This window comes from Dermacentor albipictus, chromosome 9 (genome assembly GCF_038994185.2).
Source record: "Dermacentor albipictus isolate Rhodes 1998 colony chromosome 9, USDA_Dalb.pri_finalv2, whole genome shotgun sequence".
NCBI classification, from domain to species: domain Eukaryota; kingdom Metazoa; phylum Arthropoda; class Arachnida; order Ixodida; family Ixodidae; genus Dermacentor; species Dermacentor albipictus.
In genome coordinates, this window is record NC_091829.1 from 46,350,358 (window position 1) to 46,366,118 (window position 15,761).

Sequence of the window (15,761 nt, forward strand, 5' to 3'; positions counted from 1 at the left end):
GCGTTGCTACGCTCGACCAGTGTAGGCGTCGCCACGGTCGAGGAGGGAGCGTGAAAGAGCAGAAGCGAGGAGGAGTGAAGGCGGAGGAGGAGAGTGTCGCTACTTTACGAAGTTAGCGATACCTTTCCCCGCTTTCCTCCTCGCGCCTCCTCTCTCTCGCCGCTTCTTTCGTCTCCCGCTGGGCGCAGCGTTCGCTCTCATCTTTCACTGTGCTAGTTCGCTCGGTTACGCCGATGCTCGCTGCAGGAGGGAGGCGCTAAGAGCTGCGCTCTAAAAGGAATGGCCCTAGCTCGCTGCTTGCACTTGGCACATTTTGCTTTCTTCGCTTACGCAACGACCGCGCTGGGGTCAGTCGTCGATCTGCTGTCCACTGTGACCGTATCAGAAGAGTGCCACATATCTTCTTCAGCAGCATGTCTGACATGCTCCCATCTACAAAGATGGGCACCTTGATTCGGGGTGCCGCGCAGAATAGTTATCGCACCACGAGCGGCAGAACCACGGTATAAGCCCACGCTAACCAGCAGCGGGGCTTTTCACGTTCACGAAGAATGCATAACCTGAAGACTGCAGGATATTGGGAACACCACGGCCTATTCTCGCTAAGGAATTCATTTATAAAAGCCTGAACTACAAGATGTTCACACTTTCATGGTATATACAGACGGGGGGGGGGGAGGAAGCACCGCTTCGCCGCCACCGGCAGCCAGTTTCAGGAAGTACGGAACACACAGCGGCATCGCGTCGATGAGTGCAAAGTTCTTGCACCACACGTAATGCCAAGACAACAACAACGCCACGGCTCGAAACGGGAAGGAAGTTCCATCGGCTCGTACGCCGGAGAAGGCGAGTCACGTGACGCTTTTGTCACGCCGCCGACGCCTGGAGGGCGGCCCGGTCAACCCTCGTTCGACTGTCCGCCGTCGCCACCACCGCAGCATAACAGGGCCGCGTATGCCCTCCGGTAGTCCCGGCTCATGGCCACGTAGACGAGCGGGTTGATGCAGGGCGCCGCGTAGAACAGGCCGTGCACGACGAGCGGCGGCGTCTGGTTGAGTCCGACGCTGATCAGCAGCGGCAGGTAGCAGATGCAGAAGGAACACAAGATGGCGCCCAGCACCCCGAGCAGCTGGCGCTCGCGACCACGGCCGGCGCAGATCGAGTTCGAGCGCGTCGGCTGCATCGGCTCCCGGCTCAAGTCTGGGGCGCTGGCCGAAGGCTGCAGCGCTATGGACCTGCGAGCGTGCGCGTTGGAAAAAGAATTCCGGCTGTCACCTAATATAGAATACGGCGCTCAGTATAATTCTCGAACTCGAAAAACTTCAAAACGCAATGGGGTGTAATGCCGTAAAAAACACCCCTGACACACCTTTATTTTCGGCATTAACTTGTTATAGGGAGTAACTCTGGCGAAAACGTCGGCGTTACACCATTAACTGATCCGAGAGTGCATGAAGGGCACATTCTTACACTTTGTGCCTTATGGGGCTCTTGCATTGCCCAGGGGGCGCTGCGAAAAAGGTGCTAAAAAGCGCCCTCTGCGCTAAAATGGGTCGTACCAAGCTCGGTCGTCTGCTTCGGAAAGCACGTTTACACTATGGACCCGCCACTTTCGGTTGTGTTGTTTCACGGCCTGCAGCGAATATCGGGCGCCGAAGATTTTTTCAGGGGTGGCACGCTGCGTAAAGGCAAGAAATTATGCAGTGCCGAATACGTGTACGCCGTTCAAGAATTGGGCGGCGAAGTTTTAGCACCGTGTCAATCGCAAGTGAAGCGAGTCGCGTATAAAGTGGAACTTCAGGTAAGGTTTGCACGCTAGCTGCTAGATTCAGGCGCACAAACGCGAGGAAATGCTTGCTATAAATGAATCCACTGCGGCGATAAGCAGACATGAGTACGGAACTGCTCGAGCACACGACGGTACGCGCCGCGATGTACGAACTGCTCGAGCGCACGATCGTACGCGCCGCGACGGCAGCGGTCTTTCGACATGCCGCGAAACGGCGGGCCTCCTGCAATCTTTGTTTACTGCATGCCGCTAAACAAGTAGTTATGCCTGCGTTGTAGTAGCGGCCATCTGTCCTTTTTAGTAACTGGTAATAACTGATGCAATGCATATGAGCTCGCACGTACGTGCGAATCGCGCTGTAGCGCGAGCTCGTACGCCGCTCGCTTGATGTAGGTTTTAATGAAAGCGCTCGAACATCGATGTGCTGCAATCAATACTGCCTTGCTGCGTTGCCTCAACGTGCTGCCTCGAGATCAAGGATGAGCGCATTTAACTCTCTTAACCTGTGCTGCTCGTAGTGGAGTAGCGAATTGTTATCGAATGAGCCCGACCATTTGTGCTCATTTGCACACACCTGGTCACTTCACCACTTCGCATCGGTCGAATTGTTAATTGTCGCTGTGGCCGGGTCTCGAATCGTGAATTACCAGCCATGCCTGCTGCTATGTCGGTCTGCTGTCGGGACTGTAGGTGCAAAAGACCGAACATTAGAACGCAGATAATCAAGCAAGCTTCAAGACAGGCGAAGCAGTCACCATGGCGCGAAGTTTCGCTTACTCAGCGCGACGAACTGCAGCTATGCAGCGCGCCCGACGCTCCACTTCGTGAGGCCTTGAAGGAAAACGGCAGAATTTGATGTTGGGATTCAGGCCTTCTTGTTCATGGCAGCCCACGACGCAGAAGTAATGACGGTGACGCCTTCTCGAGGCTGGGCTAGGTCTCTCCGGATCGGCGCCACCGATTCCGTCTGCTCCCAGCATTGCGTCCCACGGCACACGGAGAGCCCGTTTTCGTTAAACTATAGGCTGCGGCGAGCTCGCAGCGTGGTCGGCATGGTCTGTGAGAAGTGACGAGCCTTTTCGCACTCGCAACATAGCAGAAAAAAGTGCGAATCGACGCAAAACTCGGCCTAGAAACGTGCTTCGCCACAGCCAGGGCTCAATACGACCCAAGCTGGTACGACCCAGATGTCGTTTCCCGCGCCGCCACCAGGCGCCGCTACTATACCTCAAACTCCAGCGCAAGACGCCCATGAATGTGTAGGAGTGTTTTATTTTGCTAATGCAGTAACACTGATGACTGTTACATTATTTCTGCAACCACCTCTATGGATATAATCCTAAATTAAGCAGCACGAAAGCGTGCACAATAGATTGCGGAAATGTGGCCAGATGACTCTGTAACTGCACCAAACGCACGTGTGCTCAGCGTTCGGTGCCCTCCAAAGCATGGCTAAGGTACCGTTTCAGTAGCTGCTGCCACGTGTATTCTATATGATGTGCGTTGTTACCGTATTATAAACTTCGCGACTGCACAATAATGCCTTTATCTTTGACCGAACCAGCGCAAGAGACGCGACTCGGCGAGTGGCAAGCAGACACACAGCGCTTATATACTTCCGACTATCTTATTGTCAGCAGGTGACGCGTTTAAGCCACTGCGCATGCTTACAACTATTTGTATTTTGCAGTGGACAGTCACTTGTAAGTTCACTGTAATATTTATTAACGCTCGGGCAGATTTAACAGAACAGGAGTACCTTGACAAAAACTTAAAATGGTAAAAATGCAAAAAAAAAAACGCGGAAGATCGTCAGAATGTAAAGCTAGCAATGAAAGAGAGAGAGAGAAAGCAAATATTTTTGTTCCGGTTGTCGTCGTCGTTTTTGAGCAGCTAAGCAGAACGTCGCAAGGTGTGTCGGCCCCAGAGGTGCTGCTCGCAGTCTCTTTCTCAACTCACGTCAATGTACTTACACTACATCATTGAAAAGAAATGTGGGCTATCTTTTTTAAAGCTAAGTCAACACTTCTGACTAGGCCCATAATCATCTACAAGCCCTCATTGTAGGGAACAACGCGAAAGACGGGACTAGCAAATTAAGTGGCAACCACATACTTAAGGTGCTTACAAATTTCCAAGAGCTGGAAGTCAGAACTCTATATAGTACACGTTCAACTGTCTGCCACTCGCTTATTGCGTCTTTTGCGCTGTTTCTTTTAAAGACGCTGCCTTATAACTATAGCTTGGATTCACACCTTAGCGCACCCCACAAGGCAGTATATACAAGGTCATGTCTCTGCAGTAAACTTAACGGAGTGATATCTTAGAATGACAGAAAGCTGAGCTAGTTGGTAAGGATTCATTATGCGTCAAAAAGGTGAGGCGTGCAGACAGGAAACAAGAGAAGTGGACAGCTCGTGTTGTCCACTTCTCTTGTGTCCTGTCTGCACGCCTCACCTTTTTTATGCATAGTGAACCCTTACCAACTAGCTCAGCTTTCTGTTGTTCTAAGATATCACTCCGGATTCATTATGCGTAAAAAAAAGTGAGGCGTGCAGACAGAACACAAGAGAAGTGGATAACACCGTGTTGTCCACTTCTCTAATGTCCTGTCTGCACGCCTCCCCTTTTTTTATGCATCGTCCATTTCTCTTCTCTTGTGTCCCGTGTGCACGCCTCAACTTTTTTATGCATAATGAATCCTTACCAACTAGCTCAGCTTTCTGTTGTTCTAAGATATCACTCAGGATTCATTATGCATAAAAAAGGTGAGGCGTGCAGACAGGACATAAGAGAAGAGAAATGTACAACGCCTCACCTTTTCTTTCTTTCTTTTTGCGTGAGGCGTGATATCACAGGGTGCAATCGCACACTCACTGCAGCGTCCCCAGGTGCGAGGTGAGCCTCCGGCGAGAGTGGCGCAGCGCCAGGAAGAGCCGCGGGTAGCAGGCGGCGAACAGCAGCAGTGGCAGCAGCGCCGAGCCCAGGTAGAGCACGGGCCGGTACACGAGGCTGGGCATCACCGTGCAGCTCTCGAGCCGCTCGTCCCAGCCCAGGCTGGCGCCGGGCACGGACAGCGCCGCGGGGAGCAGCAGCCCCGCCGGCAGGACCCAGCAGAGGGCCGCCAGCAGGAGGCAGCTGCCGGGGCTGAAGATGCGGGCGTAGCACCTCGGCCGCACCACGCTGGTGTACCGGTTGAGCGTGATGAGCTGGATGCTGGCCAGCGAGCTGCCCACGGCGACGTGGCGCATCAGGGCGGCCGCGACGCAGAGCCGTTCACCGTGCGACCAGCCGCCTGGTGGTGGCGAAAGACCCGCACATTGGACAACGTGTATATAGTATCTCATTGTACCATAACATAGTCACCCGCCAGCTACCTTTCCCTGTATTTCCCACTTCCCCTTTCCCCAGTGAGGAGTAGCGCAGGCTAGAGACACGCTCTCCAGGCCGACCTCTCCTCCTTTCTCTTCACTAAAATCTACTCCTCCTCCTCCTTTTTTATTGCTCTCAGAAGAGAAGCACATGGAGGTATGCACGAGTCGGTCCTTAACGCTTAAAATGCTAGGTGAAATCCCTAGTACGGGACCCCAGTGGCGTCGGCCGCTGCCCGGGCGCGCTCGACCAAGGCCCTTTGGGCCTGCAGGTCATAGCAGCCGAGCAGGGTCGCCTCCCAGTCCTCCCGAGTGGGGTTGGGGTGAGGGGCAATAGCTGGGTTAGATGGGCAGGCCCACATGATGTGGTAGATGTCCGAAGACGTCTCCGCACAGTGTGGACTGCCCGTGAAGGAAGGATCACAATGTTTGGGTGGCCGAAGGTCGATAATGCAGAAATGGATAGGCAGTAGGTGCATAACAGGTGAACGGAGCGAATAAAATGGGAGGAACCCGTAACGGTTCGGTTCGCTACACTGCGCGGGAAAAGAACGTGCGCGAGGATTTGAGGGGTGAAAGGAAGACGGGAAGAGAGATATTTAAAGAAAGGGTGGTTTGAAGGGGGGAGTAATTGGGATGTGAAGAGACGCGCAACACAATCACAATCTGTCAAGGGTGTCGCGTTGTCTTCGAAAAGCGCAACACCGCTTTTAAAAGCCATGCAGTGTGGAAGCCGGCCACAATCGACGTTACAGAAAAAAACTCTACTCTGAATGTGGTTATAGTTATCCGGCTCATCAAGCACGATGGAGAGCACTTGTCCCTGCACAGGTAATGGACGAACCTCGCATACGTGATCGCGATGAATAGCTCAGCACATTGTGGATCGGAAACTGAGCGGCACATTTTTAAAGTTACAGATCCATCTTTTAGCACGAAAAGAAAATGTATCAAAAAGAAATCTGTCTGGATTGCGCTAAACTACACAGTGCCCAGAATCTAGTCATTCCAGGCTCGCAAGAAAAAAAAATGAAAAGAAAAACATGTTTTGAATCCTTAGGTACGTTCGAGAATTGGAGACATCGGTACCCGGTTCAAAAGCCTGGACAAAGCCAGGCATCGATCCTTCGTTATGGCACTACGGTAGAAGCATGAGTAAGTAAGCTGGCGGAGTATACTTCATGGGGAATTTTCTGAAGTACTCGGGTCGACCCAGTCGGGAGTACTGACGCACAACGTTCGACAAATTCAACAACGTGCTCTGTACACGGTGCCTCATCGTGTCACTCGTGCTTATCCCACGCAGGCTTACAAAAACTCCCAAAACTCGGGAAACACCTCGAAACGTACAGCGTCAAAGCCTGTTCATCCAGGACCTTCAGAATAACCACATAGCGGCTTAACAGCATTTCAATTGTGAACTTTCGTTTCACACTACGCTTTAGACTTAGAAACATATCTTTATGACTAAGTGAACAAAGCAGGCAAGTAGACATGGTCCTCTTCCGATTTCGTGTCGCAGCATGCTCGGGCGAAATCTGCTTCCGCGGAACTAAACGGCATACGGAATTATCTCGTCAGCTGCATCTATAGGGGCACTGAAGAATGCATATTGCTTTCGATCTACAGGCCGTTGCTGACGTAAATGGCTGTTTTCTTTTTCTCTTCTTTCGTTTCCTTCTAATCGGTTATGGTCTTCCGCATCTCTTCGTCCATGCATGCTGTGTGCCGCGCCAAGTTCTCAGATGACTAACACGTGACCCATCTCTCGTTACAGGTCCGCAACCTTGGCATTCGCATCCGGCACAAGGTGTATTCCTACACGACACGCGCCAGTGCGTCACAGATTATCCTACCCGTGTTGTTCCCAATGGGACGTTTAGACCCGATCCTCCTGGGGCATACCGTGTTCGATATCTTGCTCATGTCTCTCGCCGACATCGTCCAGATGTGGTAAGAGAATTTCGCCGTGCCGCATTGCAATACGTCGACTGTATATCGCATACCTCCGGCAATTACTCCGATGACTAACAAGTGGTCCGTTTATCGTTTCAGGTCCCCAATCTTTGTCTTCGTATCTGGCGCGCGCGTGGGATGTTAATTCCTGTGCGCGCCCATATATAACAGACCGTCTTGACTGCATACTGGGGAGCTAAATAACATCCACCACAGATCATCCTGCGGCAGACCGTGTATCCGCCAAACCCTCTCTTCGGACTGCTGCTTCCGAAGGTTTCGTTCTGTAGCAAAAGTATTTCGCTGGCACGCTCCGCGCCTGCTGTCTCGACTTCGGGCAATTGTATGTTGTGTTCCATGGGACTGTGTGTAGTTGCCGTGCCCCTCTACTTCCGACAATGCCACCGCAGTTTTTGATCGTGTACGATGGTTGTCCAAATGCTCCCGTTCTTACCGTGGCGATCAGACGGAGCCCGAACTTCGCTGACATGCGGTGCATTACACATCGTCGATTCCTCGTTTCTCATCGTTCACGTTTATTTATTTATTTATTTATTTATTTATTTATTTATTTATTTATTTATTTATTTATTTATTTATTTATTTATTTATTTATTTATTTATAGATACTGCGATCTTTTACAAAATCTTAGCAGGGTGGGAACATACAAGTACATTCATACAAACGTACAGTCAAGCAATCATGCCGACTCTTGAACTCAACATGGCAAAAAGAACAAAATGCATGAAGAAAGGAGCAAATAAACAATGTGCGGTTGATTCATGAATGCAGGTGCGCCTGAAAACGGGGTAAAGAATTTTGTGTAACGACTTCATCAGGAAGTTTATTCCAATCAACTATTGTTTTTGTAAAATAAGAGTATTTGAAGCAGTTGTTATGCGGTGTTAACGGGGCTACTGCAGGGAGTGTTTATGACGGGTAGCATAACCAGTTAAAGGTGTTTCGATGTGTGAGGTGTCAATATGTTAGTGGCCATTCATTAGCTGAAAAGGGAATTTTAATCGGGAAACACGATTTTGTTCTGTAATCGAAGAGAAGCCACTACGTTTAAGGAGATCTGTTATAGAAGTTCGACCGTAAGAATTTTAGATAAATAGGTCAGCTTTCTTTCGAATTCTTTCTCATTTTTCAATATTTGTTTTTGTGTAGGGGTCCCAAATCATCATTGCATATTCTAAAGTAGGACGAACTATTGTATTATATGCCAGGAGGCGGACAGCTGGTGTGGAGAATTTTAGTGACCGTCTGATGGTGAACAATTTGCGAAGACAATTAGCCATTACAGTGACAGTATGTTCTGAGCAGGAAAGATTGTGGGATATGTGTATACCGAGATATTTATAGTGATATACTTCGGAGATATAAGAGTTCTGATCAATATAGTGGAAGAGAAGGGGCTTTTTCCTTAGTGTTATTCTCATAGAGACGGTTTTTTCATAGTTAATAGCCATTTGCCATTGATGGCACCATGCAGATATTTTGCCAAAGTCACTATTTAGCCGGATTTGATCTTGGGGTGAGTCAATTTCTTCATATAGTATACAGTCATCCGCGTAAAGTTTTATTTTTTACAGATAGATTATTGCCAATGTCATTTATGTAAAGCACGAATAAAAGAGGACCCAGCACGGATCCCTGCGGAACGCCAGAGGCAACAGGTAATGCGTTGGAGGAAGTCTGGTTTATTCTAACGAATTGGAAACGGTTGGTTAGGTACGCCTGCATCCATTTTGGGGCGCAGTTCCGGCTGAATCCGGTGATACGTGGTGCGGAGCACAGCTCCGACTCCTGACGGAGTGCGAAAGGGTGCTACGTCTTCGCCTGGTCGAGTAACTGATACGATCCCTGCGTTACCCTTCTTGTTTTTGTACCAGCGTTGCAATTTAGCAGCGTATGACTGATCGAGCTAGTTAATGTTGAAGCATCACCTCGCGTCTCTTCCAGTCTCGCCGTTAAACGCTCGCGCTATCGCACAGGACGAAACGTCGTAGTGCTAATTAACCGGCAGGTGAACTAGGTCCTATGCCTTAAGCCTCTTTATCAAACTAGCCGCTCCTTCGACCTCTTCGGCGGCGCCCACCCCAGCGAAGAGGGCGCAACAATGCGCCGACGAGATTCGGGAGGCAATCGGCTGCGCCATCGTTGTCGTTCGTTCGTGTCCCGCCGGGCCGTTCCCAGAACGCGGCGCTCATCCATCCACCGTCACGGCGACTTGGGGGTCCTGTTTTTTTTCGGAGAAACGGCGACAAAGCACGGGTGCCGGGTGTATACGCGTCGCAGAATGGCAGTAGAAAGTAGGGGGGGGGGTAGGAGGAGGGGGGGGGGGAGGACTGTACGCGTGCGCGGCACTGGTTGGCGGGCTCTTTCACGTCTTGTGCACGACAACCCGTTAAAAATTTTTCAATGGTCGCGAAAAGAATTGCCGAAGTGCGCGCACACTTTAGGACCCCGACCTCGCCCGTAAAGCACCGAGACCTTTCGAGTGCCGTATTCAGGGGTCACCGACCCGAACTCTCCGCGACCAAACAGGCCGTCAAAGAGGTACATCCACTGTGCCTTGGCCCGTGGTGCAGCTGCGTTATTGCTTGGACACTGTGTTTCCTGCATTTTTTGTTTACCTCCCCGACGCGAGACAGGTTGAAAAACCACGAAGGCATTAGTCGCGAAACGGGCTTTCTTGGAAGGAATAACACCACCGGGTATCCTTGAAGTACACATTTCTCGCCCCCCTACGAGGATCACACTTTTAAAAAGTACGAAGGTTGAGAAGCACAAAATATTTCAACTAGACACTAATCTCGTCTCGCAGTGCCAAACCGGGCGTCATCGACGTTATTGTGCCGTCACGACACGAGCACAAAATTTGCTGACGTCGTGTAGAAACACAGGTACAGTGTAAGATGACGAGCCGTAGCTGGTTCGTGGAAACAAGTATCGTGATAAGTTAATCAGAGGCACCACGATATGTCGTGCTTTAGGTTCACAAACTGTCACTGATTAGATGCAAGCGAGGTACACTGTAAATTTCACTTCGTACAAACCCGTCGCTCACGTATGCACGTTGTATACACGAAAACAAGCCGCGCATATCGCGTCCGCAGCTTCGTCAGAGCCGACATATCACTGCACAGATTCCATCTAAAACAAGTATCTGGGAATTTGTTTCAGCAGAAATAAAGGGGGGGGGGGGGGGTAAATGGTAGGGCAGAGCGCAGAACGTTAGTAGATGGACTGAAGCGTATAATGGCCCCGCGCACAAGCGCAAGTGACATTATTGTGTTTCCGCGAGACCACACTTTATTTAGAAGGGAAGTGTTTGTGTAGGCGGGCTAGCAAGTCGAATTTGGGTGAACGGTGCGCCGCCTTTGTCGCCCCGTTCAACTGATGAGTGGTTTTAAAAGAGAAAAATAGAAGAGATAAGTACAGCGCCGTTACTGCCTCTCGTGCGAGGGCACCTCCACAGCGCTGTACACGTAAGGGGAAAGGGATAAAAAGAGTAGCGAAGAAAACAGATTATAGAGGGAAGAGATAGCCCAGCGGAGACTCTGCCGCACATGAAAAGTAGCACTCGGGTGGAGGAGCCATTGCCGGCACTTCTTGCAAGGCTGCGGGTTCGCCTGCAGGAAGTAACACTAAGCATCCCACCCCCGGGGACGTATGCAGTCGTAACAGAGGATGTACATCCATAAAAGAGGACATGCAGTCATAACAGGATATGCGTGATTCGTGTGAATACGTGTGAATGTCGGCCGTTGGCCGTCTATCTGCATTCACGGAATAGGTGTCTGAGCATCTGATACCTGAGCTAACTAATATTCGTTTGTTAAACAACTGTTCTAATCTTACTTCTTATGCGATACATCCGGGTGAGGTTTTTAGGAAAAGCGAATTATGAAAGAAGGCAACAAACAAGGCAAGATGCCCACACTTTCCGTTTAATTTCACTACCAATGTTAACTGTGTAGTAATAACATCTGACTGCGCACAATATATATATATATATATATATATATATATATATATATAATTGTCGTAGTAGTTGCGTTGGTCGTCATGCGACATGATCCAACATGTTTGCGTGCATATGTTCAATGCAGAATTCCAAATGGCTATTGAAATTTGTTTACACAACGCTCGATTAAGAACACGTTTGTAGTTCGTGAAATGCACAGGTAAAGAAGGCATTGAAGACCTATAATGGCTATAGACAACGCACCAACACATTTATCCGCCACACAGCAAAATAGTTTACCCTTAGAAGTGAGTAAGGTTGTAAATTTCCTTATAACTCGCACCTTCATACCCTTTTTTTGGTATAAGGGTATGTTATAAACCGATTTGCACATCTTATTCAATTTGATCTGTGCAAATTATTTTACAGTGCAGGCCGCTGTTTCGATTCCCATCCGCGGACAACCGACAGGGTCAACTGAGTACAAATTGTGTAGGAAGGCCGTAAATGCGATGAATTTGAGGCAATTCGCCGAGGGCTGAAGCAAGGGTGCTCACCATTGCTGTCCACGCTTTATGTTACGCGCATGTGAAAGACTATTTGGAAACAGTGAATTATCTTTTGATTAATCGTGCATCCGTAATGGTACAAAGCGTGCAACAGGAGGTCCTTGGGCTGCTGTATACGGACGACACAGCGCTACTGTGTCCACATGCGCTACATATGGACAAAACCAACATGCGTATTTATTTATTTTTTTAGCTGTGTGCCTGTTCTATAGCTGATACCTGTTGATACTAATTTCACCTTATCGTGAAACACTCTTGCCCAAACTATAATTTCCACCAACAGTGTATAGAGACAGCGTTTTTTTTTTTTTTACGCGAGTTTCACATTACGTGTCTGAGCATCTAGTACCTGAGCTAATTAATATCCATTTGTTAAACAACTGTTCTAATCTTACCGAACACCGAACATGGTTCATATTAGATTATATACCGACATGCGAAACAACTGCAGCTTATGCCCGAAACCTTCTCTCTCAGCTCAGGTTGAGAACCTGCGCGTTACGGAAAGCGCCAGTCAATATGTGCTTCGCTTTTGGTTGGTCGTGTGTATACGCGTGGGAGAACAACAACAACAACGTATATATATACTTTAGCAGACGGGCGGTCAGTGCCCTTGCGCGCAGTGTAAATAAAAGAAACACTTTCCAGCGCGGAAACCGTGGGATCGCACCTCCCGCCGAGGCATCCGGCGTCGTATATAATGAGTTCTTCGCGCACGCAGCCCGTGTATTCTAATGAGGCGGTCGCGCCGGTCACCGCGTGCCGCCGAGCTAAACGAGTAACTCTGATATGGCCGAATTTTCACGGAGCGAGAAACCATAAGGTATACGTACGTATGCGTGTTATCGTCCGATCGCTATCGGTGACCAAGTTTTGCCCGCACGCGGTGTCCCGCTGGACTCGTTCGAGAAGGTGCGCAGATATACCAGCGCAGCCTCTATACTTTCCCGCGGTAATGAAATACGTTCGCGCGGGAAAGATACGCTCGCACTCCTGCTGGGCTTCGTTGAATATATAACAAAATATGTACGGCATAACATATGCTTACTTTCCACAGGGCAAAGTTTTCGATAAAAAAAAAGAAAGAAAAACGCACACATTCGGCGATGTTCCTTCAAAGTGTGCTGCTGAAGTGTGCACAGCATAACCGATCTTTGGATGCCGCGATGGAGTCGGAATTATATTTTCTTAACGGTGTTTTGCCCTATGCTACAGAAATTGACGTTTCAGTCTTGAACAGGTGTTGGCAGATAATCTGCGCTGACTTCGGTTAGCCTATAAGCCGCATTCACCCGCATACAAGCTGTGAAGAGTCGGCGCTGACAACTCGTGTATACCCGCCTTCGCTAAACCGCTTGCCAATTGGGACGCAGTCACAGCGCAGAGCAGAAACTCATTACGTTTCTTGGCAAAGTTCCTCGCGGGGCTCGCACGTCTGTTATCAGCGCACGCCGCATTTATTGATAATTAAGTCACACCCGAAGCAACAGAAAACGGTTGCCAATGGGCCGCGGACATGTATGACTGATTGTGTATGAGGCTTGAAGCAGCTGTGTCGTTTGGTTCTCCCTCCAGGGTATACATTAGCCAGTAAGGAAGTCCGTCGCGTACATAATATACGCGTAGCGTGTAAACTTGTGTGGTGGCCTTGTCGGCAGTACTCTCTCTCTCACTCTCCGAAAAGGCTAATGCGTCCATGACTAAATGAACGGCAAGGAGTTCGAGGTGACACAATGATTGAGAAACACAGCCGCCCGGAGCCAGCAACTTCGTCGCCGTTGGTTGGCTGGTTCGTTCTGTGAGAATAAGAGCCCGACAAGTTTCCCGCAGCCTCTCTGAACCCGTACTCTCAGATCTACTTGCAAAACTGTGTAAGCAGGGACCCCCTTCATTTATAAGGATTAGAGGCTGGGGGGGGGGGGGGAGTAAACTTGCTTTTCACAACCCTTTCTTTTGCTGTGGTTGGGAACAAAGCGTCATATATGGCAATTATCTGTAGCGATTACACTTGTGTTGTTTCCGTAACAGACACACATTCCCTAGCTATCAGGACTGCAGTACACTGTAAAATAATTTACACCCTGAAAAGTGAAAAATGGTGTAAATGTGTCTATAACTCACACCCATCGGGTGTCCGTTATACAGATAACACCCTAAGGGTGTCAGTTATAGACACATTTACCCTCTTTTTCACATTTCAGGGTGTAGATTATTTTACAGTGTATACGCGCAAGCGCTATTGAAACGTTCAATATGCAATACCGTAATTTCGTATCTTTGCCGTGCTAATCAAGCGGCAAAAATGCGGAATAAAGTTATGTGTAATCCGTCTAGTTACGGTATACTGCTTCGGAAGCACGGAATACGCATGCGAAATATTTTCGCGCTTAGCTCGCTCGCGCACGATTTTACGACGCAAACGACAAGCCCGAGAATGTAAAACGAACAAATGAAACGAAAAAAAAAAGAAAAGAACGAGGGGTTAGCCGTAAACTCTTTCTTCGGTAACGAACAACCGTGAAAAAGCGTGCGACAGCGCACGATCGATGCAAGACGTCTCACCGTAGTAGAAGACGGCCGAATCCAGGGGCCCGTTGAACAGACTGAACGCCAGGTCGGCCAGGGACAGGTTGACCAGGAAGCAACTGGTCGCCCGACCGCGCAGCCGCGCATCTCGGAGCAAGGCCCAAGCCGTGGCCAGGTTCACCACACTGCCCAGCACCGACAGGAAGGCCAGCAAGGAAAATTGCACCGGGTTCGCAGGCGCAGGCATGTTCATGCAACCTTTGCACTCGCACCGCGGCAGTTCAACGCCATCGAAGCTCAACTTGCGCCATTTTGATTTCTCTGTCGACGGGGATGTGTGTTTGTTGGCTGCAGCGCTACTCCGTTCGGCGGTTTACAAAAGCTTCTCGGATTGCCGTGACGTCACGTTGTATGCACGCTCCAACTGTTCACCAAGTGCCCGAAGGCCAAACTTCAAAATCCAGAGTTGGATGTCACGTATGCGGGAGGATGTGTACGGAGATGTTTAATAAAAACGAACGGTGGAGATGCTGCGAGGAGGGTAAGGCGAAGCCTTCGTAGCCTATACGGCGTGTTTGGTCGTGCTGAAGGACTTGTAGTTTCGTTGGATCTTTTTTGCAAGGTCACGTGGGCCACCAGACTTTGCCACAGAAGCTAGGGAGTTCTCCAAGTATACTTGCAGCTATGCCAGTATAGCCTCCTGCGATTCCTTTGCTGGCTTCCTCAGCTATACTTCCACGCTGCGTTTGCAGAGTCGAGTGGTACGTGTACGAGACGTTGCACAAACGCAGTCGCGCTCCTCCGAGTACCCAGAAACTAGGGAGTTCCTCAAGTATACTTGCAGCTATGCCAGTACAGCCTTCTGCGATTCCTTTGCTGGCTTCCTCAGCTATACTTCCACGCTGCGTTTGGAGAGTCGAGTGGTACATACGCGAGACGTTGCACAAACTCGGTCACGCTCCTCCGAGTCCCGTTGCCACGCGCTCGCGCAGCTTCTGTGCGCTTCCGAACTTCGGCGTTTCCCTAACCGAGCGCCCGTCGATCTCGCGCGTTCCGGTGGAATCGACCCCTGGAAACAGCGCTGGCGCAACGCCGCCCCTTTCGACATGCAGCATCGCGCGCCGTATAGGAACGTCGTCGGGCGGCGATGTATGGGACCTGCATGCAGGCCTTCCTGGGACGCGTGTGTGTGTGTCACGTAAGGAGATCGCGGTTGCCGGATGCTCCCGGGTTCTGCGGGCCGATTACGTTCACCCCGGCCGTGTGACGCGGTGTCGCCGGCGCGATACCGTGGCGTCCGCTTCCCGCGGAGGGCGTCGCGAAACCGGAAGAAAGCGCTCGCGGCTGCGACCACGTCGCGAGCGGCCGTCGATCCGCCCCGAGCCGCCGCGCGGTCGCCGAAGGTGCGGTGCCATACGATGAGTGTGCTCCCGCGTATTATGGAAACTCGGAAGCAGCGCATATATGTGGAAGGGCACATCACCTTTTACGTGGAACGTCGTGTTCGTTTTTGTACGAGGTCTACGTTTCTCGAAGAACGACTGCAGCGGCGGAAGACTGAACAGAAGTGTGTCGA

The 15,761-nt window shown here is 50.1% G+C and overlaps 2 protein-coding genes across 2 annotated transcripts in view; both read right to left on the reverse strand.

Moving 5' to 3' along the window:
- Positions 1–15,761, reverse strand: part of LOC135897172 (leptin receptor gene-related protein) — a 416,125-nt gene that overhangs the window by 47,580 nt on the left and 352,784 nt on the right. The window lies entirely within an intron of this gene.
- LOC135897170 (G-protein coupled receptor moody-like) lies at positions 597–15,373 on the reverse strand. The gene is made up of 3 exons (XM_065425750.2): positions 14,222–15,373; positions 4,667–5,084; positions 597–1,235 (listed from the first exon to the last, which is right to left on the reverse strand). The coding sequence occupies exons 1-3, from the start codon at positions 14,436–14,438 to the stop codon at positions 899–901; spliced, it is 972 nt and encodes a 323-aa protein (XP_065281822.1). The 5' UTR covers positions 14,439–15,373; the 3' UTR covers positions 597–898.